We start from the raw sequence: 20679 nt of genomic DNA, 5'->3' as shown, positions 1-20679 counted from the left end.
CGCGTCCTTTTCAATCTAAGGCCCGGTCTTTTTTCTTTTTTTCTTTCTTGTCATTAAGGCACCCCGTCGTCATTAAGACGGGACGGGGATCGGATGAGAGATCGGGGGCTCAGCGTGGCAATCTGCGTTCATTGTTGACCATTGCAAAAGCCCAGGACAAAACACTAACTAGTTAGTTACAGCAACCAGTGCGGGAAATGATGTCCCCCACCCAAGGTGAGAGTTGCAGCTAATGGGACACAAAGTTTGTCTGTCGGTAGGCTGCTTCTTATTGACTACCTGGCATATACACCTGTAGAAGGACGGTTGGCAACGAAACAATCAGTGCATTCAAGAAGACACAAAATCAATATCGCAAAAGGATAGCAACGAAGTGAGTGTGTCGGAGGAAAAAGTGTCGGCGGAACGAACTCCACTCACCGGGACACACCGATGAACACCGAGAGGACACCGACTATGCCTGACCGCTGATACCTGCTTCCTGGCCTGAGGCACATATCAAGTGGAATTGGCTGACGCGTGTGGAGGGGCAGTCCTCCTGGGCGCTTTGCTGCCACCACCACCTACCCCGCAGAGCCACACAGCCAAAATTTCCATCTCAGACTCACAACCAATGCTCTCTTCTCTGCGCGCCATCCGTCCCAGCAGCTCCCGCAGCCTGTCCCCCTTCCGACTCGCAAAAATGGCCTCCAGCAGCACCACCTACACTCCCAATGAGGAGACCGAGATCCAGCAGTGGCTCACCACCGCCGCCCGCCTGCAGCAGGCCGGCGCCGGCGCCGACGCCTCCCCTATCCTCGACACCCTCAACTCCCACCTGAGCACCCGCACCACCCTCCTCGGCACCAAGCCCAGCAAGGCCGACACCGCCCTCTACGATGCTGTCCGCCCCCTCGTCGCCGCCTGGTCTCCCGAGCAGCGCACCGGCGAGAAGGGCTACCCCAACATCGTCCGCCACCTCGACTTTGTCCAGAACTACCCCGCCTTCGCCGCCGACGTGAAGCCCGAGGACAAGGTCGCCGTTGACCTGGACAATGTCCTCTATGTGAAGCCCCCCGTCGACGCCAAGGCCGAGAAGGAGCGCCTCAAGAAGGAGAAGGCCGCCGCCGCCGCCGCCGCCGCCGGAGGTGACAAGGCTGCCCTCCCCGACCGCACCAAGGACGCCGGCAAGGACAAGAGCGCCGGCGAAAAGGTCAAGGAGGCCGTCGTCGACGCCAAGGACAAGGTCAAGGCCGCCGTCGCCGGCGGCGACGCCAAGCCCAAGAAGGACAAGAAGGAGAAGGCCCCCAAGCCCCAGAAGGCCGCCGCCCCCGCCGCGCCCCTGTCCCCGGCCCTCATCGACCTCCGCGTCGGCCACATCCTCAAGGCCATCAAGCACCCGGAGGCCGACTCGCTCTACGTCTCCACCATCGCCGTCGGCGACGAGCCCAACGACGACACCACCGAGTACGAGGGCCAGGTCTGCCGCACCGTCTGCTCCGGCCTCAACGGCCTCGTACCCCTCGAGTCCATGCAGGGCCGCAAGGTCGTCGTCGTCTGCAACCTCAAGCCCGTCAAGATGCGCGGCATCAAGTCGTGCGCCATGGTCCTCGCCGCCTCCCCCAGGCTCAAGGAGGGAGAGGCCGACGACCACAAGGGCCCCGTCGAGCTCGTCACGCCCCCCGCCGACGCAAAGGCCGGCGAGCGCGTCTGCTTCCAGGGCTGGGAGGGCGAGCCCGAGGGCGTGCTGAACCCCAAGAAGAAGATCTGGGAGACCTTCCAGCCCGGCTTCACCACCACCGACGACCTCGCCGTCGCTTTCGATGCCGGCGTCGTAGAGGCCCTCGGCAAGCAGGGCGTCGCCAAGCTGGTCACCAAGTCCGGCGGCCTCTGCACCGTTCCCAGCTTGAAGGACGCCGTCGTGCGGTAAAAAAAAAAAAAAAAAAACCACGGAAGAAAAGGAAAGCAAAACAGAAAAAAAGCATTCTTGATGTCTTTATGGTCAAAATGAGAAACAAAAGCTACGGTAGCATTGGACTGGCGAATCATCATAATGAGAGCAAGATTCCCCTCCTTGTTGCAACACTTCACAAGTCTCCTTCGTATTTGATGTTGTTTTAAATTCGTGAAGATGGCGCTCCTCCTTCCACCGGTTTTCCTGCACTGTTTGCACCCCATCGTGAGACGCCAAACGACATGCATCCCTCAGGCGGCAAGCCACCTGCCTGTACTGCATGCCTTCCCATACTGATAACCCGGATCACTGCTTTCTTCTTACCAGAAATAATGTCCCACCCCTTCTGGCCTTCCCATCCCCCTCCTCTCCACCACAAAAACATCTAGAGACACCAACCCGATCTCTCCCGCAAAACCAACCCTGGAGAATCCGCCCACCGCCTTCCCCTCATGGACATACCGCAGCCGGTTCTCAAAGTCGTCGCCGCCGTCCTATCGGTCGGCATCCTCGTCGAGCTCGTCATCCTGGCGCGAATCACCCGCCGGTCTCCCGAGGAACAAGCGGACTGGGACCCGGGCACCGGCCGCTCCAATACCGGCAGCTACGAGGCCCGTGATGATGGTGACGAGAAAGCTGGGCCGCAGCGAGACAACCGAATGCCCCCGGTGGATCACACGCTGTGAGGGAAAGCAAGGGAAATGGCGGGGGAGGGCGGGCTGGCTCTCTAGCCGATGGCGACTTTCGACTCCCCGATTGGATGACAACCCAGGTGGTATATTCACTCATCAGACCTAGCAAGGTGAATGGAGCCGAATTCTCATGAAGGAATAGCCCAGGGTACCGGGGAAGTGGCTGCGTGGTACAATGTCGGTATTATAGCAAATGATTGATGAACAACGGAACCGGCAACGACAGGCAACAGGACGCCCCGGCTTAGGAAGGTCAGGAAGAGATTTCTTTACGGACACAAGCTACCCTTTAGGAAGCAAGTCGCGGAATAGCATCACAAAAAAAGCCTGCCGCCCCTTTTTTGATACATGTCTCCTCGCATCATGGACGCGCGCTTCGTACGTTGGTTGATAACTTTTGTCCCCACCAGTCTAGGAAATGACCCGTACGCCTCGAACAGAAAAAAAAAAAAAAAAAAAAAAAAGAGAGATTCCACAAAAGAAGAAAAGGGAGGAGGAAGGAGGAGGCCATCTCTATTTCTTCCCAGCCTTGCCGGCGGCCTTCTTCTTCACCGAAGCGACGAGCCTGCTCAGCTCGTCGTCCTCGGCCTTCTTGTCCCCCTTGGTCTTCTTCGCCTTCTTGCCGTCCCTCTCGGCGGGCGGCTCGTCGTCCCCGTCCCCGCCGGCCTTCCTCTTCTTGCGGCCCTCCTCGAGCAGCTTCTTCATCGCCTCGGTGCCCTTGAACTTGGGATTCGACGGGTCGATGGCGTACTCGTGGCTCTCGAACACGGCCTTGAACCGCTCGTCGTCGACGTCCATCTTGAAGTCCTCCTGCAGCCCGACCTTGGCGTCGCCGTCGTCGCCGTCGGCCGCCCTCTTGGCCGCCAGCTTTTTCGCCGCCTTGCCCTTCTTCTTCTTGAGCTTCTCCGCCTTCAGGATCTCGTTCATGTCAAAGTGGTCCAGGTGCGCCGCCTGCTCCGTGTCGTTCTCGTCCGCCATCAGGAGCTGCAGCTGCGCCTTCTGCGCCGCCTTCTCCTTCTCCTCGGCCTCGCGCGCCGCGCGCTTCGCGAGGCGCTCCTCCTTGCGCACCGACGTCTTGCTCTTGACGGCAGCCGCCGGCTCCTCCGTCGTGAAGAAGGGGTCGTCGAAGCCGAGGTCCTCGCCCGCGCCGACGGCCTCCTCGTCGTCATCCTCCGCAGGCTCGGCGCCATCTTTGGCGGTCCCTGTGACGCCGCCCTCGCGTCTGGCGCGGGCCGCCTCGCGCTTCCGCTCTTTGCGCTCGCGCTCCTTGCGCTTGTACTTCTCGATCGTCGTCTCCTCCTCTTCCGGCTTCTTGTCCTTCTTGCTTTCCGTCAGAGCGGGCGTGAATGTGATCTCCATCTCTCCGACGGGGCCGTCCTTGGACTTCTTCTCCTCCTCGGCGCCCAGACCCAGCGCCTCTCTCATCTTCCGACGGGCGAGCTCCTTCTTGGACAGCTTGGGCTCGGCAGCCGCCTCCCCTTCCTCTTGCTTCTCCTCATCGTCGAAGCCAGCAAACGAATCGCCGTCGTCCTCGCTGTCGCTGGCCAGATATGCCTTGAGATCGTTTTCCTCAAGCTGTGAGCGGCTACCGGTGAAAGCGCGGTTGATGGAGGCCTTGCGCGCGGCGTCGTCAGGGTTGACGTCCCAGGTCAGCTTGACCCTGGAGTGTTGCAGAGCATCGGTGGTGAACTCGACAGGCTTGTATCCTTCAGGCATCTTGGTGCACTCGTCTCTGGGCTCGTCGTCGAAGGTGACGTCGTCGGGGATGAACCGCAAGTCGAGGAAGTTGGACGATGACTGGTACTCGGTGCCGTCGGTGGCCTCGTAAAGTTTCTGTGCCGTCGTCTTGTCGGAGACGGTCATGACGGCATAAAAGTAGCGCAGGCGGTCGAGCTGGTACTTGCGCAGCGCATCGTGGTCAAAGTCCTCGGCATCGCCCTCCTCCAGCAGTTCCTTCTTAATCGCCTCGTCCTCGTCTTCGCTGTCCTCGCTATCCTCGTCGGAATCGTCCGACTTCTTGAAGATCTCCTTCGGGGGGCCCTCGAGCTCCTCGCGCTGCATGCGTTCCTTGCCGAACTCGCTGGGGTAGACCGAGACCTTTTCGATGCGGCCACCGGTCGGCGGCAAGAAGCTGGTGAAGAGGGCAAACAGATCGGCCGACTTGATATTGTCCCAGTCGAGGTTGACAATCGCTATCCTGTTCGTGACTTCGCCATCCTCGACCTCGGCCTGTTCGTCGTGAAGGCGAGACATGGACGCCTTAGGGTCAGACACGGTCACAGCCTCCTCTTCCGAGTCGTCGTCGTCTTCGGATTCCGACTCGGACTCGGACTCGGACTCTGAGAAACCGCCGCCGCGCGCAGGGTCGTACTTGGCATTGGCCTTTGCCAGTTCCCGCTCGATAACATCGTCGGCGTCGACCTCCATGCCGTCCTCCTGGTCCCCATCTTCTGGCTCGTACAGCCGCTGCAGGGCCTTCTTCTTGGCGTCGGACTTGACTTTCCTGCCGTATCGGTCGACCTTTGAGGTGGATGTGAAGGATTCGTCCTTCAGCATGCGCGAGAATCGCTTGTCAATTGTGGTCTTGGTCTGCTTCTTGGAAGGCAGCCGGAAGCGGGGGTCGGTCTCGAAGTTCGAGAACCGAGAATCGGTGATTTTGCCATTCTTGCTCGACTTTGACGAAGACATGGCTGCGGGGTGGAAGTGAAGGTTGCAGAATGCCGCAAATCTTGGCCATGTCGCATGCACTGGATGGAAAATGCAGTGCGTGGGGTCGATGAAAATTTAGTGGGTCCTTCTTTCTGCCGTCAAGGCGGTCAAAACACTTATCGGTAAGGAGGGAGGCTGGATCCTGCCAGCTGTGGCCAGCCGTCAACATCAGCTCGTTGCCAAATCCAAGTGAGGCTATTCCCATGTCTGACGCTTGCCTGCTACTTACATCCATACAACCACGCCATCGGTACTTTTGCAACTCTCATTCAACAGTTGCCTCTGTTTCTTGCGGTTTTCTTGGACCAATGAATGCGTTTTACTAATTAATTCTAGATCTCTACTACTCTATAACAGAGGTACCAACATCACGGATTCACGAAGCTCTTCCCAACTGGCGATACGCATGTATTTGGTCTGAGGCAGGAGTATCTCTATGCTCTGGCACTTTCCTCTCAACAAATTTCTTTCAAGCCTTCCTTCCTCTTCTTGAGATTCGTCTCAAGATAACAGGCATTCTTTCCAGATTTGCTTTGAGCTAAAGAGTCCCCGTCCCCTTCAACCTTCACCTACAAAAACCCATCTTGCCCCCAACTCATCCACCTCTTCAACCTCCCCCCCCCCAAGTCTAGCAAGCTTAGATGATCCTGAATCAACCCATCCACTGAATCAACTCATCCATTAGCAAGCCTACTTATTTGATAATCTCATTTCACATTTATTTATCACACTGTTCGCCTCACTTCTCCAAAGCTTTCCGCTCCCAACCTGGAATCTAGATTTTCTTGCTCAACACCTTCAAACATGGCCTCCCCACAAAATCTATCTCTCTTCGTTGAACAAGAAGACACCGAGGTGGGAAAAAAACACAGCATCACCAGTCCGGCCAGTTCGGACACAATGGCAGCGGTCGACGCCGTCATCCAGGCAACTGAGGAGCAAGATTCTTCGAACGATCATCTTTCAACGAACGCGGATGCCAAATCGGAAGAGCTTGCACACGAGGAGAGTTACCCAAGTGGCCAACCATCTTCAAGTACTCTTCATCATGATACGACTATGAGCATGGGGGATGGCACCTTCAGAGAGGAACATCAAGGCACGGCAGAAAGTACAGATGTCCAACTGCCTGCAAGTACTCTTATTGACGATGAAGCTATGGGCATCGCGAAGGATTCCTTCGGAGACGAACACCAAGATACGGAAATGAGCACACGGCCTGCTGAGAAGAACACCAAGCGCGGAACTATGGCTCGTACAGCGCAAGAATATATCGCAAACCTCAAGAATAAAAAGGAGCGAGAGCTGAAGAAACATTTCATCAAGCAAATCAACTTGAAGCGAAGATCGGGGGATTCGATCATCGTCTTGGAGCCCCCCCAAGCCAAAAGACGACGGCAGCAAAAGGTCTCCACGAGTAGCCATGGTGACCCAGATGAAGTTGCCCTACCCACGACTACAAAGACTGACATTGTGCCCGAACTTGTTGAAGGAGGCATTCCGAATTCTGACCAAAACAAAGTGTTAAAGAAGGACAGAAGGAAGCAAATTGCCGCTGCAACGTCAGAAGGCGACAGTAATCGCCATCTGAGTTCACAGAAGGAGGACGCAGAATTGGGAATGAAGATTTGGGGCCTGAACGCCGTCGATTGCGTTGGTCCTTCTGACTACAAGCTGAGAGGCATTCGGACGACCATCCGGGGCTGGCAGCTTCAAGCTGCCACCCTAATGTTACTGAGAGAGAATTCCCATGCGCCTCCCTATGGAGGGATTCTTGGTGACCAGATGGGAATGGGAAAGACTCTCACCACTCTGGTGCTCATAATGGGATGCCCACCTCTCCCCCAGGATCTTCAAGCTGGCTGCGGTGGCACCATAGTGGTTGTTCCAGGCCCCAACGTCCTAAAAGAATGGAGTGATGCAATTACTCGGCATACGGAGATTCGCCCACAAGATGTCCTCGTTTACAAGCAAGGGACTAATATTTTTGCGGCGGACCAAATCGCAGGGTACAAGATCGTGTAAGTTTGGCCCTGTTCCGTCCGCCTTTCAATGCAACTGTAAATAACACTCACTACCAGACTTACCACTTATCAAGAGCTCCTCAAGTACCCATCAGGGAAAAGGCTATCGGAACTGGCTGAGTCGTATGGTCAAGGAACCCAGGAATTCCAGAATGCTGTGAAGCACGTCGCAGGCCCCATTTTCGACATTGAGTGGTACCGGGTTGTTTTTGACGAACTTCACACGATCAAGAACTCAGAGACGCAGAGTAAATAATTCCTCTTGCTTGACTTTAAGGCAGTCAACTAATCGTCTAACAGCCTTTCATGCTTGCTACCGTCTGAAAAGCAAGAGAGTCTGGGGGCTCAGCGGAACCCCGCTGATTAACCGGAGCAAAGGTGGGCCTTGCCTTGTACCATGTTGAGCTTGGCTCCTGATGCTAATTGGAAACGCAGAGATATTCCCTTATGTGAAGCTGATTGGGGTTGAAGGCATCCAGACCAAAAAAGACTACGAACTCATCTACAAGAAAGGGGTATGCATGTCCTCAGAGGCGAGACTCGGGAGTAGTGGCTATCAAAGCTAACCAAGTTCCAGCCTAATTCCTTCGAAAAGTCAGACGCATTGATCAACCGGATGACAATTCGCCGGCGAGTTCTTTTCATCGTTGTTACTCGTAGCCAGCAGAAACTGACGATTGAATGGCAGGAGTCATGAAAACCGCTTCCTCGGGAAGCAGATGTTGGAAGGTCTGCCCCAATTCGAGGCGGAAGTCCGCTGGGTCAATCTGTCCCAAGAGGAACGACTGATCTATGAGTAAGTGGGCTACAGTAGTCACAAACAAATTGGCTTCTCTTGTAACTAACATATCCTCAAGTGCCATTACTCAGTATTTCGACAGTCAGCCGTCTCTGCTTCCGATAGTCTCAATGGCACAGAAGAGACAGGCAATCTCTCACCCGTATCTTCTGGAGAAACTTTTCGCTGAGACAATCGACAACGAGTCCATCCAGAAGCTTGTCAATGATCTCAAGGAAATTGAAGGCAATATTTGGGTGTACCACCAGATTGGCAGACGTTTCGGCCGACGCGATCCAGATAATGCATTCGCAGCCGGCAAAAACGATGCTGGAGACGTCCCTGAGCTCACACCTCGGGAGCTGGCATACGCCCCTATGAATCCATTTGGAAAATCCACCTTTGGTCAAAAGTTCTCAATGGTCCAACTACTCGAGCTCACAATCATGGACAAGGAATTTGGCAAGAGCAAATGCGGCGAGTGCGAGCAGAAGAAGAAGGCGACCGATCGCATACGCATCAACGGGGTATGTTGACCTTTTTATTTTCTTTTGCTTTTCGTTTCGAAATGGGGACATGTGCTGACAGACTTCTAAAAGTGCAAACATGTTTTCTGCCAAATTTGTCTCTGGAAGAGAATGCGAGACTTGGACCCCATGGCACAACATCAGTGTCCAGTCCCGACTTGCACGAATATCTTTAAGGAGAACGACATCGAGATGGTCTCAACTCTTGCGAAAAGAGCTGCAGTTTGTGTCTCTTCAGATGAGGAGTCTACCGACGAGGACTCGGATGATAACAGATACCGCAGCCGCAAAGGCAAAGTCGCAGAGAAGCGACGCAAGGCGCAGGCGAAACGCGAGAAGAGGAAGATGAGGCGACGCAAATATGGTGGCGACTATATTGGCAACTTGCCGGCACTTGAAGAGAATGACACTTCGTTCCTCCAGATCGGCGTGAATGAGAATGGCGGCGTCCCCTGCCCCGGAACGAAGCTGACGGTTGCCAAGGAGATCATTCTACAATGGCAGAAGGAGGCGCCCAATGACAAGATTATTAGTAAGTAAATCTGTCTCTTATTTCTATCAGGTTGCTGACGATTGGCCCAAGTCTTTGTCGAGTTCATCAAAACGGCGGTTCTGCTGGGTATCGTGTTGAACCTTGAAGACATCCCGTTCGTCTACCTCAACGGCAAACTCACATCGAAAGAAAAGCTCAAGGCAGTGGACACGTTCAAGACCAACCCCGAGGTCAAGATTCTCGTAAGTCAACCTCCCCGTATCGAAGCGGGATCCAGGACAGGCATGCTGACGTGCGCCATGCCTTCGTCGCAGATTGCATCGATGAAGGTCGGCGGACAGGCCCTAAACCTGACATGCGCGAACAGAGTAATCCAGGTCGACTCTTGGTGGAACGAGGCCGCGGGCGAGCAGGCGAACGGACGGGTGAACCGCATGGGCCAGCTGAAGCCCTCGCACGCCGTCGTGATCAAGGCCCGGGGCACCATCGACGACTATATCACCGACCTTCAGAACAGCAAGACGAAGGACATTGAGCATATCCTGCAGGACAACGGCCGCGTTACTGAGGTCTACAGCGAGTTCGAAGTCATGGCCCTCACTGCCCCCGTCGCGTGGCAGACGCTCAAGCAGCGGGTCGTCGACGACATTGAACGGGAGATGGGCCCGCAGGGTGTTAAATGATGGATCTATTTTCACAGGGTCTCGGTGGGTGGAATGTTTCTAGAGCTGCCATACCACATAACGAACGAACGGCTGTGGTAGCGGAGCGTTGAGAAGTTGGTTTTCCCGATTTCTATTTAGGCCGTCTGACTTTACCTCTAGATACCCTGGCGACTCGCTTCTCTTTTGCTTTTACCCCATCGGCTTGCTTTTCGTTTTCATTTTCGATTTCATTTTCGATTCCATCCCCCCCCCCCCCCCCCAAAGCACATGCGACACAGAGACTCAAGGAGCTACTTTTGGAGGCGAAAACCTCAGCGACGGCCACGGCAGGCGACTATGCGGGTCTATATTTCCTGACACGCGCTCTCTTCTTCATGGGGACTGGAAGAATCTCTTCGAAGCTCACGGGCATGGAAATCTCTCAGGTTTCTCTCACGAATGTATATATATATATATATATATATTTATATATATAAAGAGGAAACATGGGTTGGCTGACAGACTGGACAAGTCGTTTTGATGGAGCAGCACAAAATAGATGATTAAAGAGACGTGATTCTCACAAAGACCATGCCAATGACGCAGGCGACATCATGTTCCATGTGAATAAAGAGAAGTCATCAACATGGGCCAAATGCCTGAGAGGCATATATTACTCTTGAAGAAGCGAATCGCGAAGCTTCACATCGCAGCCATCCCCTACTGAACCGACGCCAGCAAGTCGCCGCCCCGGAGAGGAACCCAGAGACCTCCCCTCCACCATCATCAGTCAAGGGCCAAGAAGCCAGAAAGAGTAGAAGGGGGAAAAAAGGAGGGTGGGGGGGGGGCTCCATCACGATTGCCTTTTTGCCCGCCACCCTCCCCTCCCCTCCCCCAAAACAAATCACCGTCTCTAGACAACACGCAAAACCCATCATCGCGCCAGAAATAGAAGAAGAAAACAGAAAAACAGCTTCCCTTCCTCACATGCCGCCAGCTCGCCAAAGGACGCAGGATCCTCTTTCGCTCCCCAGAGGATTCGCTCCCCCCCCTACCCCCTTCCGGGAGACGGCCGCGTCCCCGCAACCCGCAACCCTTCCGTCGCGACACGGACGCTCTCAGATGAGTTTCGATGGCGTAAGGTATTGCCGGGCGATAAAGCCCCCCCCCCCCCGGCGCGCGGGCGCCGCAAACACATCCTCCTGATAGTAAAAAACCCGTAAGCGACCCGTAAGCGACCCGTAAGTGATCCGTAAATTGAACTGAAGGGAAGGGGGAAACGTGGTAAACGGGACGGACTGCTTCCACCCACCCCATCCTTTTTGGGCGAAATGAAGGGGGGGAAAAAAGTCCACCGGCTGAAGTCGCCCAATTCTGGCAAACTCCATCTGCCGAGGCACATCATGCCAGAGTTACTTTCCCCGCCCCTTTTCTTTCGCGTGGGACGGTGATATGTCGGAAAAACAAAACAGAAACAAAACAATGTCCACCGGCTAAAGCCGCACATTCGGCAGAGTTGATCTACTTATAGGGGAGGGAGGCTCGAACGGCAAACCATACGGCGTTCTTGGGAAGATAGGGGTGGTGGAGGGGGTGAGGTTGTGTGGCTTGCTTCAGCTACGGTAGATAGGGGGGAGTCGGAGGAATCTCGCAATGTTCCCGTCATGGGATTGTCATGGGAAAAACACTGACAGAACAACAGCCGAGCTTGGCATCCAGGCAATGCGCGCTATGGGGACGTCGCGATAATTCACACGGTGAGTAGCTTTAAGGCCTCCTTTTCGAGGACCCCCCCCCCCCCCCCCCCCCCCCCCCTTGTCCTACATTTTTAGTCTTCATGGGTTGGGTGAACCGCACGATCGACACGGCCCAAACCCTTGATGCATTACAAGCCGGAAGCATACAGCGAACGCACTGCCGCTAGTCCAGAACATGATAATCCCCACCAACCAAAGGCTCTGGCTTTGTTCTTTTCTTCTTCTTTACAAGAGTGAGGGGCGAAGAAAGTCCCCAAGCACTGTCGGCCTCATCGTTGCGCAGGTTGGGGGCGGGTTTCCGGGATCTTGCCGGTCGGTGTCGCCCGATGGTTGATGGATCGATACGGGGCCTAGCGTCGACGTATGGATGATTACGAGAGGACCGGATATCTCTTCTGAAGGAACTTGCAAAGGGTTAAGCTCGCGCAAGGGAGTTTGCTTCGGGAAATTCAACTTCTGTCGCTCCCCCCTCCCCCAAAACGGAGTAAACTCCGTTATGCGCCTTGGCGAGAAAATGCCCGGTCCCCCCGGTGATATCGAAATGACGTCGAGTGGTGAGGAGAGACATGACGAAGAGACGGTCTGTGAAGGAGAGCTCGCCTAAACTTTTGGTACTTCCCGTCCATGAGTTCTTTTCCGCTGACTGACGGCGTGTTTCACTTCGGCTCTTCCCTCCTCCCAGGGGCTCCTCAGAAGCCATTTGGGGATCCGATGGCGACTGTTGGATATTGGTGGGGAGGGGGGGGGACCAGCCAGGCATGGTTTTCAACGTCGATTCAATAGGTAAACCATTCCGGAACCTATTCCGTAAGCTCTGATTGCTCAGCCAACAAAAGTCACTGCAAAAGGGGAAAGAGGTCCGTGTCCTGGTATTCAATAATCTCATATGCCTGTTGGTCCCCTGCGGCGATCAGAGCGTTGCCCGTCACTCTCAGCCGCTCACATTGGTGGACCGGCTTTTTAGATCGCCTGCTTGAAACAACGTCCTTCCTCCCCATGGATTTAGTTCATCTCAATCCTCCTCTTCCTACCATGATGAGATCCTCGGCAGTGTGCGTGTCAAAACTGGTTGAGACCTGTGACCATCTTCTTCAACAAGGCATCAGCTCGACAAGGGAGATAGATATTGAGTTCTGTCAACTATGTCACAATGAGATACATGTACCGGTAGCATGAATCTACCCAGAAGAGAGTTATCCAGCCCGCTTTGATCGGCCGGGAATTGAGATCTCGATTGCTTGTTTTGAGGATCATCGCCAGCTTGTCAAACACTTTACGCCCCCTCCACTCGTTTTGTTGGGAAGAAACCTGAGACTACCAGTCCAAGGGCATAACAGTGGTTGCTTGTCCGCGCTACAGATTGCAGACTCGGCGTGCTTTATTTACTAAGAAGCAAAGTGGAAGGCGTCTTCTCAGGCCCTGTAGAAACCTATCGTTGTGGTGAGTATTGGGTATGAGACTTGGACTATGTTTTTCCGACTGTGCTAGATTATCATCGTGTACCCGTGCGAAGAGAGACAGACCGTCTTTGACCCATATTTCGGTCTTGGTAGGCCCTGTTCGCTTCACATTTGATATCTCAGTTATCAGGCAGCCTCGCGGTAGCTAGACAGGCAGGCGTGTGCGCTGCACCGACGGTATGTATCTCTTCCCGCCGGACATTTGAGATTGAGGCCTAGGTTTGTATTCGAGAGCGTCTTGTACGCACACAGCGTGTCTGTGGCGTCTCTGGTAAGCGGGCGGGTGGATGAATGCAATAATAGCATGTTGAGAATCGATAAACGCCCCGAGGCACAGTGGTTGAAAGCATAATAGAAGCTGGTCTCGGAATGTCGCTCTACGACCAAAAGGCCTGACCGCAGCAGACAACTGGTCGGAAAAGTCGACGGAGCAAACCTTGGTCGTCGAATGGCTGGAATGAAAGTGTATGCGCAACGGTTTCTTTCAAACAGGGTCAGAGAGCGCACCTTTGGATGTGCCCTCCGGATTGGAAAACCAGAGTCGGAGTCGGAGTCGTAATCCGAAAACTCAACCCCGCAGCAGCAGACGTTCGCAGAGGTGATGACTGTGCGTTGCCTCGGTTTTTTTTTTCTTTCTTTTCTTAGGGCGGGGAGACCGAGACTGAGCCCAATAGGGCACGGGCGTAGATAGGTAGATCGGAGAGGGGACATGGGCAGTATGGGGATGTGATGCCAGCGACCGGCTCGGACGAATGACGTGTTGTGGGTTAACGACAAGCCACTGACTGCTTCGTTTACTGTGAATCGGCAATGAGGGAATTACGGTAACGAACAATTGAAGCGGCATCCGAACGCGGACAAATACGGTATTATGCTGTTTCCAAGTCGTTGCGTAATCAATTGGAGATGCGATGTTGGTTCCAGGTCGGTCCAAGCATGGCAAGCGGCGCTCAAGACTGGATGACTGGTAGGGGGACCCCCGTCGAGTTGCTCACCGACAACGATGTTCAAGTCCCAGTCTGAAGGTTAAGCTTTTCCACCTGCGACCGGGGTGGCACGGATATCATTGACAATGCTCGCAACCAGCATTCTGCATAGCGCCAACGATAAATTGATGAGCTTGCAGCATGGACTGCTGTTGGCCATCAGCACCAGGGAGAACTGAGAGCGGCTCACCGAGACAAACAAACAAAGAAACCGTGAATTGATTGAGGTTAGGGCCAGAACCAAAACCGAGGCCGAGAGCTGGGGTCAGAAGTTGGAGAATGGGCGCATGCATGCGTAATCGGTGTCTGTTCCCTTGGATGTCTGATTGCACGCACTGCTGAAATGGCAGTTGACGTTTGAGAGCGGGCCTCTTTTTCATCTGATTGGGTGCAAAGTCGAGCTGGAAAGGGGGGTTCCGACAGGTGCAAGCCACTGGTTTGCAAAATGGCAAGCCTGGTGGACGACGGTCGACGCCTACCAACTGGCTCCGTGGGTTCGAATGGACCATTGGGCAAGACGGACGACGAGGTCGGATGCGTGCCACGATAGTGATTCCGTCAGGGCCTAGAGTCTAACCGAGGCGGGGTTGATTGTGGTGCACTGGTGGGGGCCGTCTGGCCTCGTAGACTCGAGATGAAGAGCGCAAGCCCCTCCTGTGCCTTCGAGGTCGGCTCTGCCCGTATGCACGAAAAAAACAGGTTAGCGGAGAGTCGTGCGGGCGTGTGGATGAGGGAGGGCTGGAGTGACAGACGGGTCTCGAGCTGGATGCCGGCAAGCCGTCCTTGAGGGCGTCGAGACTTGTCTTGGGCTTGTGATCTGGGCAAGTTTGTACTTTAGTCTGCGATCTGCGAGATGAGACGGGCCATCTCGAAACAGATGTACTCCGTAGTCCAATAGGAAATGGCATTTGGGGGGGGTTACCTACCTAGACTATCCGTACTTGGTACCCATCCATGTCTCTGCTGCTGCCGGGCCCAAAGGGGAAATGCTGGGTTTGATGCCGCGACATGAAAAAGAAAATATCCGGACGGGACGTAGACCTGTTTCCAACCACAGAGACATGGCGGAAGAGCGTTCCGATGAGGGTGACTGCATAGGGAGAGACGCCAAGAAAAAGCCAAGGGTCGTGGGTGCTGTGTGCTACGCAGCACTGTACTGCACAGTAGGCGGCTACCTCAGGTAGTTTGGCGGTGGCTTAGGTTGACGCCCGGAAGTCGTCCTCTTGTGTATCGCGCTTCGAGGCTCGTTGGGCCGTCAGATGGGCTCCCGTCCCAAGCGATCGGACGCAAATGAAGATGGAGAGGTTCAAAGCGTATGTATCCGTAGCCGGGCGAGCACGTATGCGGACAAGCCAGCGGGCGTAGGCTCAAGGGCGGGGAGGATAACCGAGGGGGTGGGTGGCTGGTCTGTCTCACACAAGGCCAGAAATTATGGCAGGGGGGAGAGGAACCTTGACCGGGGGGATAGGCACGTAGCAATTATACGATTGTAGCTACCTGCCGGAGGTAGGTACTTGAGGTAGGTACCGGTAGTAGGTAGGAGCCACGCTCGGAAGGCAAGGTACGTACCGCCGCGCTCGGAGCGCCGTGTCGTGCATTCGGCAGGCAGTGTGGGTGGGTGTGTGGTGTGCCAAGGTAATTACTTGGCTAGGAAGGAGGCACCTACCTTACGTGCTTAGCTGCCGGATTCTCTTACCAGGTCCTCGCCATGAGGCATCGGACGTGATGTGACGCTTGGGCCAGCAGACTGCGACAACGATGGGGATTGGAAATGGCAGTTACGAATAGGACATGACGTTTTATTGCATTGGGGGCGAGAACGGTAGGCAGGTGCGGTGCCCCATGTCCCCTGCCAGCTTCTGATCCGTGCGCCAATCGACATTACACGTACCTACCTACCTAGACAGGTAAGGTAGGTACGTAAGGTAGGTACGTAAGATAGGAAAGGCAGTACGTGCCTCGTCCCGGATATGTAGCTAGGTAGGTACCTATGCTAGTTCCTTGTCCGGCTACTTCTACCGACGGAACGGCCGGTGAGATGTACCCAATGCACAGAGTACTGGGTAGGAATACAGACTCTCTCGCTGGCTACATCGGATTCTAAGAGTTGGAGGGGGCAAAGTGAAAACACCATGAAAAGAAAAGAAAGAAAAAAAAAAGGCCATATCGTGCCTCCTGCTCCTGCCTCCTCCTGATCCGGCCCATCTTACATACCCGGGCCAGATCCCTAGCCGCCGGCTTCTTCACTCGTGACTCACTCGCTCTTGCTTCCCTCGCGCCAAGCAATTCATTCACCCAGCAACCAACCCAACCCGCTCCTGCCTGGGTTCAAACCACGTTCGGCATTTGGGCTCTTCGAGTCAATCGAATGGATGAATGGATGAATGAACGAATGAATGAACGCGTTTGCCGTGCTGTGCTTCCTCCCATGTCCAAGCACAAAATCCGGCCGTGTTTATCCGCATCCAGAAAATGCCCTTCGGGAAACCGACATGCCTCTCCGACAACAACAACAACAACAACATCATCATCACCCATATTTCCCTTCCGTCTTGATCGAGCACGCACTACAAGCCCGGAAGCCCGAGCTCCATGTCGACACCTCACCGATGCAGCTTCTCCGCTCAGCCCTTCTTCCGAGTTTATACTATATCCCGAACAGAATCGTTTTATGCAAGACGAGGCATAACCTTATACCACACATGCATGGGGTACCCGCCTCGACCATGCTACGCGCCGTCCCCCCCTTCATAGCACAAGGCTAAACAGAGAGACCGGCTTGGCCCCCTCCTTCACCGTTATGTTATGCCGGCTCATCTACGATCCATCTATCTTGGGTTTAATCTTAGCATCTCGCCTGCCCTGCCCTGCCCTGTCCCGTGCCGCTCCCGGCCACAGGCAACGAGCCTTGCAAAGGCCCACCACCCAAGCAAGGATGCCCAGGTCGCCGGGTCCCTCCGCATTCTTGGAACGCGATTGATCATGGGAGGGCCACCACTGCCAGACAACCACATCCCATTTCTCAGTCACCGTGCGATGGAGATACTCTGCCTGCTTGCTCTACTGGGTACGATACACGTTTGGCATCTGCCGGCCGGTGGTTTGCCTTAGTTTGGCTATCCCAACTTTCCCCGCTTACCTTTCCTTCAACGCATTCATTGCCGGCCGGCATGACCAAACCATCGCCGGAACTCAGCCAAGGCGCGCTCTTGGTGGGTGGCGCTGGTCTCGTCACTACGGTAATCACTATCCGTCACTTGTCTCGCCTCGCTGGATCTGGTCACTGGATTCGCCATTTATCCAGAGCTTGCTAATGTGTGCCGACACCTAATTGATTGCCGCCTTCTTCGCCCCTCGGCACTGGCACCTTGTCAATCGCTGTCGGCTGGCTGCATTGCATCGAGTTCGTCGGCAGACCTCTGACCTCGTCGCGCACGCGGACATGTCACGACCCTCGTCGGATCCCACACACGGGACGATGCACATCGTCATCATCCATCATCCATCACCGCTTACTTCGTCGCTTCGTTTCTGCGTCTTCGCCCTTCACAAGAATCGAGAAAGGGAGCCAACGCATCCTATTTGCTTTTGTTTGTCATCTGGCGCCTCGCGGACCGGACCATTCCAGACCAGGCCAGACCAGACCACTGGCCTCCCCCAGCCCAGTCTTCTCGTTGCCCCCCTTGTGCACCATGTTATCCAGCAACTGGTTGTCTCTCTCTTGTCTCTCGCCTAATATAGTGTAAGATGTGTCGCAAACTCGAAATCATTGACTCGACACTCGAGACGCTTAACACCACACTTTACCCCTCTGGTCTGGCGACCTTGACCGCCCACCACACACACAGACACTCCTACCTACTCTCACTCGCCTCTCACTCTCTCTCACACTGGCGTCACCTCCTAGTCCGCTCGACCCAGCCAGGCCAAACTCAACGCATGCTCGCTTGCTCGGCTCACACCCGTGCCGCTGACACCCCCCTCATCACACGATCGACGCGCACACACACAGACGCACACACCGCGCGAGTACTTATTGAACTCGCCTGCCGTTCATTGGCCGAGTCAGCTTCCGCCCAAAAGCCTCGAATCACGACGCTAAACCACCTGTCTTGCTTTTTCCGAGCGCCTCCACCTGTCGCCTCCCCTATTCGTGCTCAATTGTCTTGCTTGCGTCCGTCCCTTTTAAGCTTCTGTCGCCCTTTCCTGAGCGGCAACCCCATGCTTGACGGAGGGCGGACCTCATCTCCACCCACCACGCTCTCGGAGCTGAAGACTCTCCATAAAGAAGGCTTGCTTCCATGTGCCGCAGCATCCATCAGTTATAACACCCTTGCCCATCTCCCCTTGCACTTGGCCGCCCACGCTCCTTCTGGGACCATGAGAGAAATATCTCTGTAGTTATCGACCGATTGCTGCTATTCAACAAAACGAACGTCCACGGTTCACATCCAATCCCCGATTTGGTGTGCTGCGACCAACATCCGCCAAGGTGAAGTTCCGGATGAAAGTATTATCTATTTACAGCACCATTTCGAGTCGAACAACACAACCCGTCGGGCAGAATATCTCCCGCCCAATCGTTTTATTATTATCGCAAGGCTTGGTCTATCATCGTCAGTTCGGGCCGTTGGAGTAGCGAGCTTTGCACAGCGGAGGATACCTGGGTGGATATCAAACGACCACAGACCAACGGCACTGAACTGGACGGATAGCAGAACAAAGGGCTTGAGACCAACCCGACAACTCAAGTTCCGTCCCGCAAACCTCGAGACACGACGGCTTCCTCGTCCACCACCAGCCACGACCATGAGGAACCCGAAGCCTCCCACGTAAACCGACTTCTTCCCTCCATTCCCAGGCTGCGACTGGCCGCCGGGGATCCTCAACCGCCATGGCACCATGGCCTCGAGACAGCGACGCATCGCAATCACCCCCTGCTGCGTCTGTTCTAGAGATCATCGCTGCCCGCCTGACCCCGGCCTATGAAATCATGCCCAGCGGCCTGACCGACCGGCAATGGACAATTATTCAGTCTACATCGCTAGCTGTCGCCGCGCTAAGTTTGGCATCTGTCACCCTCGCCTTTTACTGGTTCTCTCGCATGAGGCGGAGCTTCAGACATGAGTGAGTTCATCTCGGCCCACCGGTGCCCCCCAGCTTCAAACCAAGCCAGAGATGACTGGCCTCGATATGGGAATTCCTTGCTGACAAACAACCAGCCTGATCATGCTCCTCATGTCAAGTGACATGCTCAAGTCGCTATGGTTCATCATCTTCCCCATCGTCGACTTTAAGACGAGTTCAGTCGCATCAGGGTCCTCGTTCTGCCAAGCGAGCGGTTTCTTCCTCGCCGTCGGCATAGAGGCATCCGATATCGCCGTCGTTCTCATCGCTCTCCACACGGCAATCTATATATTTCGACCCCGACAGTCCGGACGCCAGAGCGGCCTGTATCCCCACCGCCGCCTTGCATTTAGCGTCTTCGCCCTCTTTCCACTCCTGATGGCCTCTCTGGCCTTTGTCAACTCGCCCGGCTACGTGAATAATGGCGAATACTGCTACTTGCCAATCCGTCCTGAGTGGCCGAGGCTCGTCCTCAGCTGGGTGCCACGCTACCTGATTCTCCTTACCATCGTTGCGCTGTACGCCTACATCTACATATACGTCACGCTGCGCATACGGCGTTTCGGTCGCCTCAGTGCCATGAGGCGAGCCAGTGCGACACAGGTGCCAGACGACGGGCACTGGGCTCACATCCCCTCGGTGCCCGCCACACCGATCTCTCGCCGTGGATCCGAGACCTCCATGGAGGGCTCGGAGCAACGTCGCAACTCATCCGAAGCCACAACAATGACGGCCGAGATCGAGCTCCTACACAGCCGTCAAAAGATTACGTGGAACTGGCCGGCATACGGCACCGACGGAGACGGGCAGATTCCCGTGTCGGATGTCGTCCTCTCGCCCCGGGCGTTGGAACCCAGCACCAGTCCCCGTTGCCCCACCTTCGAGCCCATTTCGCCGCCCCCCCAGAGCTACATCCGCCGCGACACCGCCGATATGAGCCCCCCAACACCCCACTACCAACGACAGGCAAGTCTCACCACGTACTGGCAGCCGCCGAGCAGTCCGAACACGAGCGCCCGCGCCAAATCGCTGGCCAACATCTGGTCGATTCTCCGCCGTGGGACGACCATCGAATCGGACCCCGAACACAACGCAACCCCTTTCCTCTTCCATCCAGCCATGGACGGCACGGGCATGACCAAGACCCGCGACAAGATCCGTCGTCAGCTGCGGCTGCTCTTCGTGTACCCCCTAGTCTACATCCTCATCTGGGCGGTGCCCTTTGTCGCGCACGTCATGCGCTGGGACAACCCGGAGGACGCGGGTCCCTTCGCCGTTGTGTTGCTGTCGTTGGTGAGCCTGTCAATACAGGGCCTGGTGAACGCGTGCCTGTTCTGCGCCGTGGAGAAGCCGTGGATCGACAGGCGGGCCAGGTACAGGAGGGCGCCGTCCAAGAAAGGACGGGACAAGGACGAGATCCGCCAACGGGTCGGACGAAGGACATCATCATTAGCGTAGTCATTTTTCTGCGTTGTGTTTTTTTTTTTTTCTTTGTTTTTATCTCTCGCCTTGATACCACAATGAATTGAATGAAACTTTCTTCGACCTG

The 20679-nt window shown here is 55.3% G+C and overlaps 7 protein-coding genes across 7 annotated transcripts; 5 read left to right on the top strand and 2 right to left on the bottom strand.

Moving 5' to 3' along the window:
- Positions 1-682: 682 nt before the first annotated feature.
- Positions 683-1909, top strand: LY79DRAFT_584803 (methionyl-tRNA synthetase; the record flags this gene model as incomplete). Its single annotated transcript, XM_060560431.1, has 1 exon — positions 683-1909. One exon carries the CDS (start codon positions 683-685, stop codon positions 1907-1909), a length of 1227 nt encoding a protein of 408 aa, XP_060407586.1.
- A 476-nt stretch (positions 1910-2385) lies between these two features.
- LY79DRAFT_528860 (uncharacterized protein) lies at positions 2386-2619 on the top strand (the record flags this gene model as incomplete). Its single annotated transcript, XM_060556068.1, has 1 exon — positions 2386-2619. The coding sequence occupies one exon, from the start codon at positions 2386-2388 to the stop codon at positions 2617-2619; it is 234 nt and encodes a 77-aa protein (XP_060407585.1).
- A 446-nt stretch (positions 2620-3065) lies between these two features.
- LY79DRAFT_572117 (uncharacterized protein) lies at positions 3066-5493 on the bottom strand. The gene has a single exon (XM_060559320.1). It carries the CDS (start codon positions 5311-5313, stop codon positions 3139-3141), a length of 2175 nt encoding a protein of 724 aa, XP_060407584.1. The 5' UTR covers positions 5314-5493; the 3' UTR covers positions 3066-3138.
- Positions 5494-6195: 702 nt separating this feature from the next.
- Positions 6196-9993, top strand: LY79DRAFT_708035 (P-loop containing nucleoside triphosphate hydrolase protein). Its single transcript, XM_060565067.1, has 10 exons — positions 6196-7355; positions 7416-7606; positions 7659-7736; positions 7794-7873; positions 7936-7952; positions 8047-8154; positions 8216-8663; positions 8736-9195; positions 9247-9398; positions 9471-9993. Exons 1-10 carry the CDS (start codon positions 6235-6237, stop codon positions 9837-9839), a joined length of 3024 nt encoding a protein of 1007 aa, XP_060407583.1. The 5' UTR covers positions 6196-6234; the 3' UTR covers positions 9840-9993.
- A 2945-nt stretch (positions 9994-12938) lies between these two features.
- Positions 12939-13904, bottom strand: LY79DRAFT_96267 (uncharacterized protein). The gene has a single exon (XM_060565253.1). It carries the CDS (start codon positions 13726-13728, stop codon positions 13144-13146), a length of 585 nt encoding a protein of 194 aa, XP_060407582.1. The 5' UTR covers positions 13729-13904; the 3' UTR covers positions 12939-13143.
- A 2771-nt stretch (positions 13905-16675) lies between these two features.
- Positions 16676-17264, top strand: LY79DRAFT_96259 (uncharacterized protein). Its single transcript, XM_060565252.1, has one exon. It carries the CDS (start codon positions 16809-16811, stop codon positions 17112-17114), a length of 306 nt encoding a protein of 101 aa, XP_060407581.1. The 5' UTR covers positions 16676-16808; the 3' UTR covers positions 17115-17264.
- Positions 17265-18897: 1633 nt separating this feature from the next.
- On the top strand, positions 18898-20588 carry LY79DRAFT_674733 (G protein-coupled glucose receptor regulating Gpa2-domain-containing protein; the record flags this gene model as incomplete). Its single annotated transcript, XM_060564351.1, has 2 exons — positions 18898-19130; positions 19226-20588. 2 exons carry the CDS (start codon positions 18898-18900, stop codon positions 20586-20588), a joined length of 1596 nt encoding a protein of 531 aa, XP_060407580.1.
- Between the last annotated feature and the right edge of the window lie 91 nt (positions 20589-20679).

Source organism: Colletotrichum navitas (genome assembly GCF_030913465.1).
Source record: "Colletotrichum navitas strain CBS 125086 chromosome Unknown LY79scaffold_140, whole genome shotgun sequence".
Taxonomy (NCBI): domain Eukaryota; kingdom Fungi; phylum Ascomycota; class Sordariomycetes; order Glomerellales; family Glomerellaceae; genus Colletotrichum; species Colletotrichum navitas.
The sequence above is the reverse complement of the archived record's forward strand: the minus strand, read 5'-3'. Positions and strand labels throughout refer to the sequence as shown.

Excerpts from the sequence above, each read along its gene's own strand:
- LY79DRAFT_708035 (XM_060565067.1), top strand. The coding sequence starts at position 6,235 with ATGGCAGCGGTCGACGCCGTCATCCAGGCAACTGAGGAGCAAGATTCT. Across the intron at positions 8,155-8,215 it reads GAGGAACGACTGATCTATGA|TGCCATTACTCAGTATTTCG; the intron begins GTAAGTGGGCTA and ends CATATCCTCAAG. Across the intron at positions 8,664-8,735 it reads ATCGCATACGCATCAACGGG|TGCAAACATGTTTTCTGCCA; the intron begins GTATGTTGACCT and ends GACTTCTAAAAG.
- LY79DRAFT_96267 (XM_060565253.1), bottom strand. The coding sequence starts at position 13,728 with ATGTCCCCTCTCCGATCTACCTATCTACGCCCGTGCCCTATTGGGCTC.
- LY79DRAFT_572117 (XM_060559320.1), bottom strand. The coding sequence starts at position 5,313 with ATGTCTTCGTCAAAGTCGAGCAAGAATGGCAAAATCACCGATTCTCGG.
- LY79DRAFT_96259 (XM_060565252.1), top strand. The coding sequence starts at position 16,809 with ATGCCGGCTCATCTACGATCCATCTATCTTGGGTTTAATCTTAGCATC.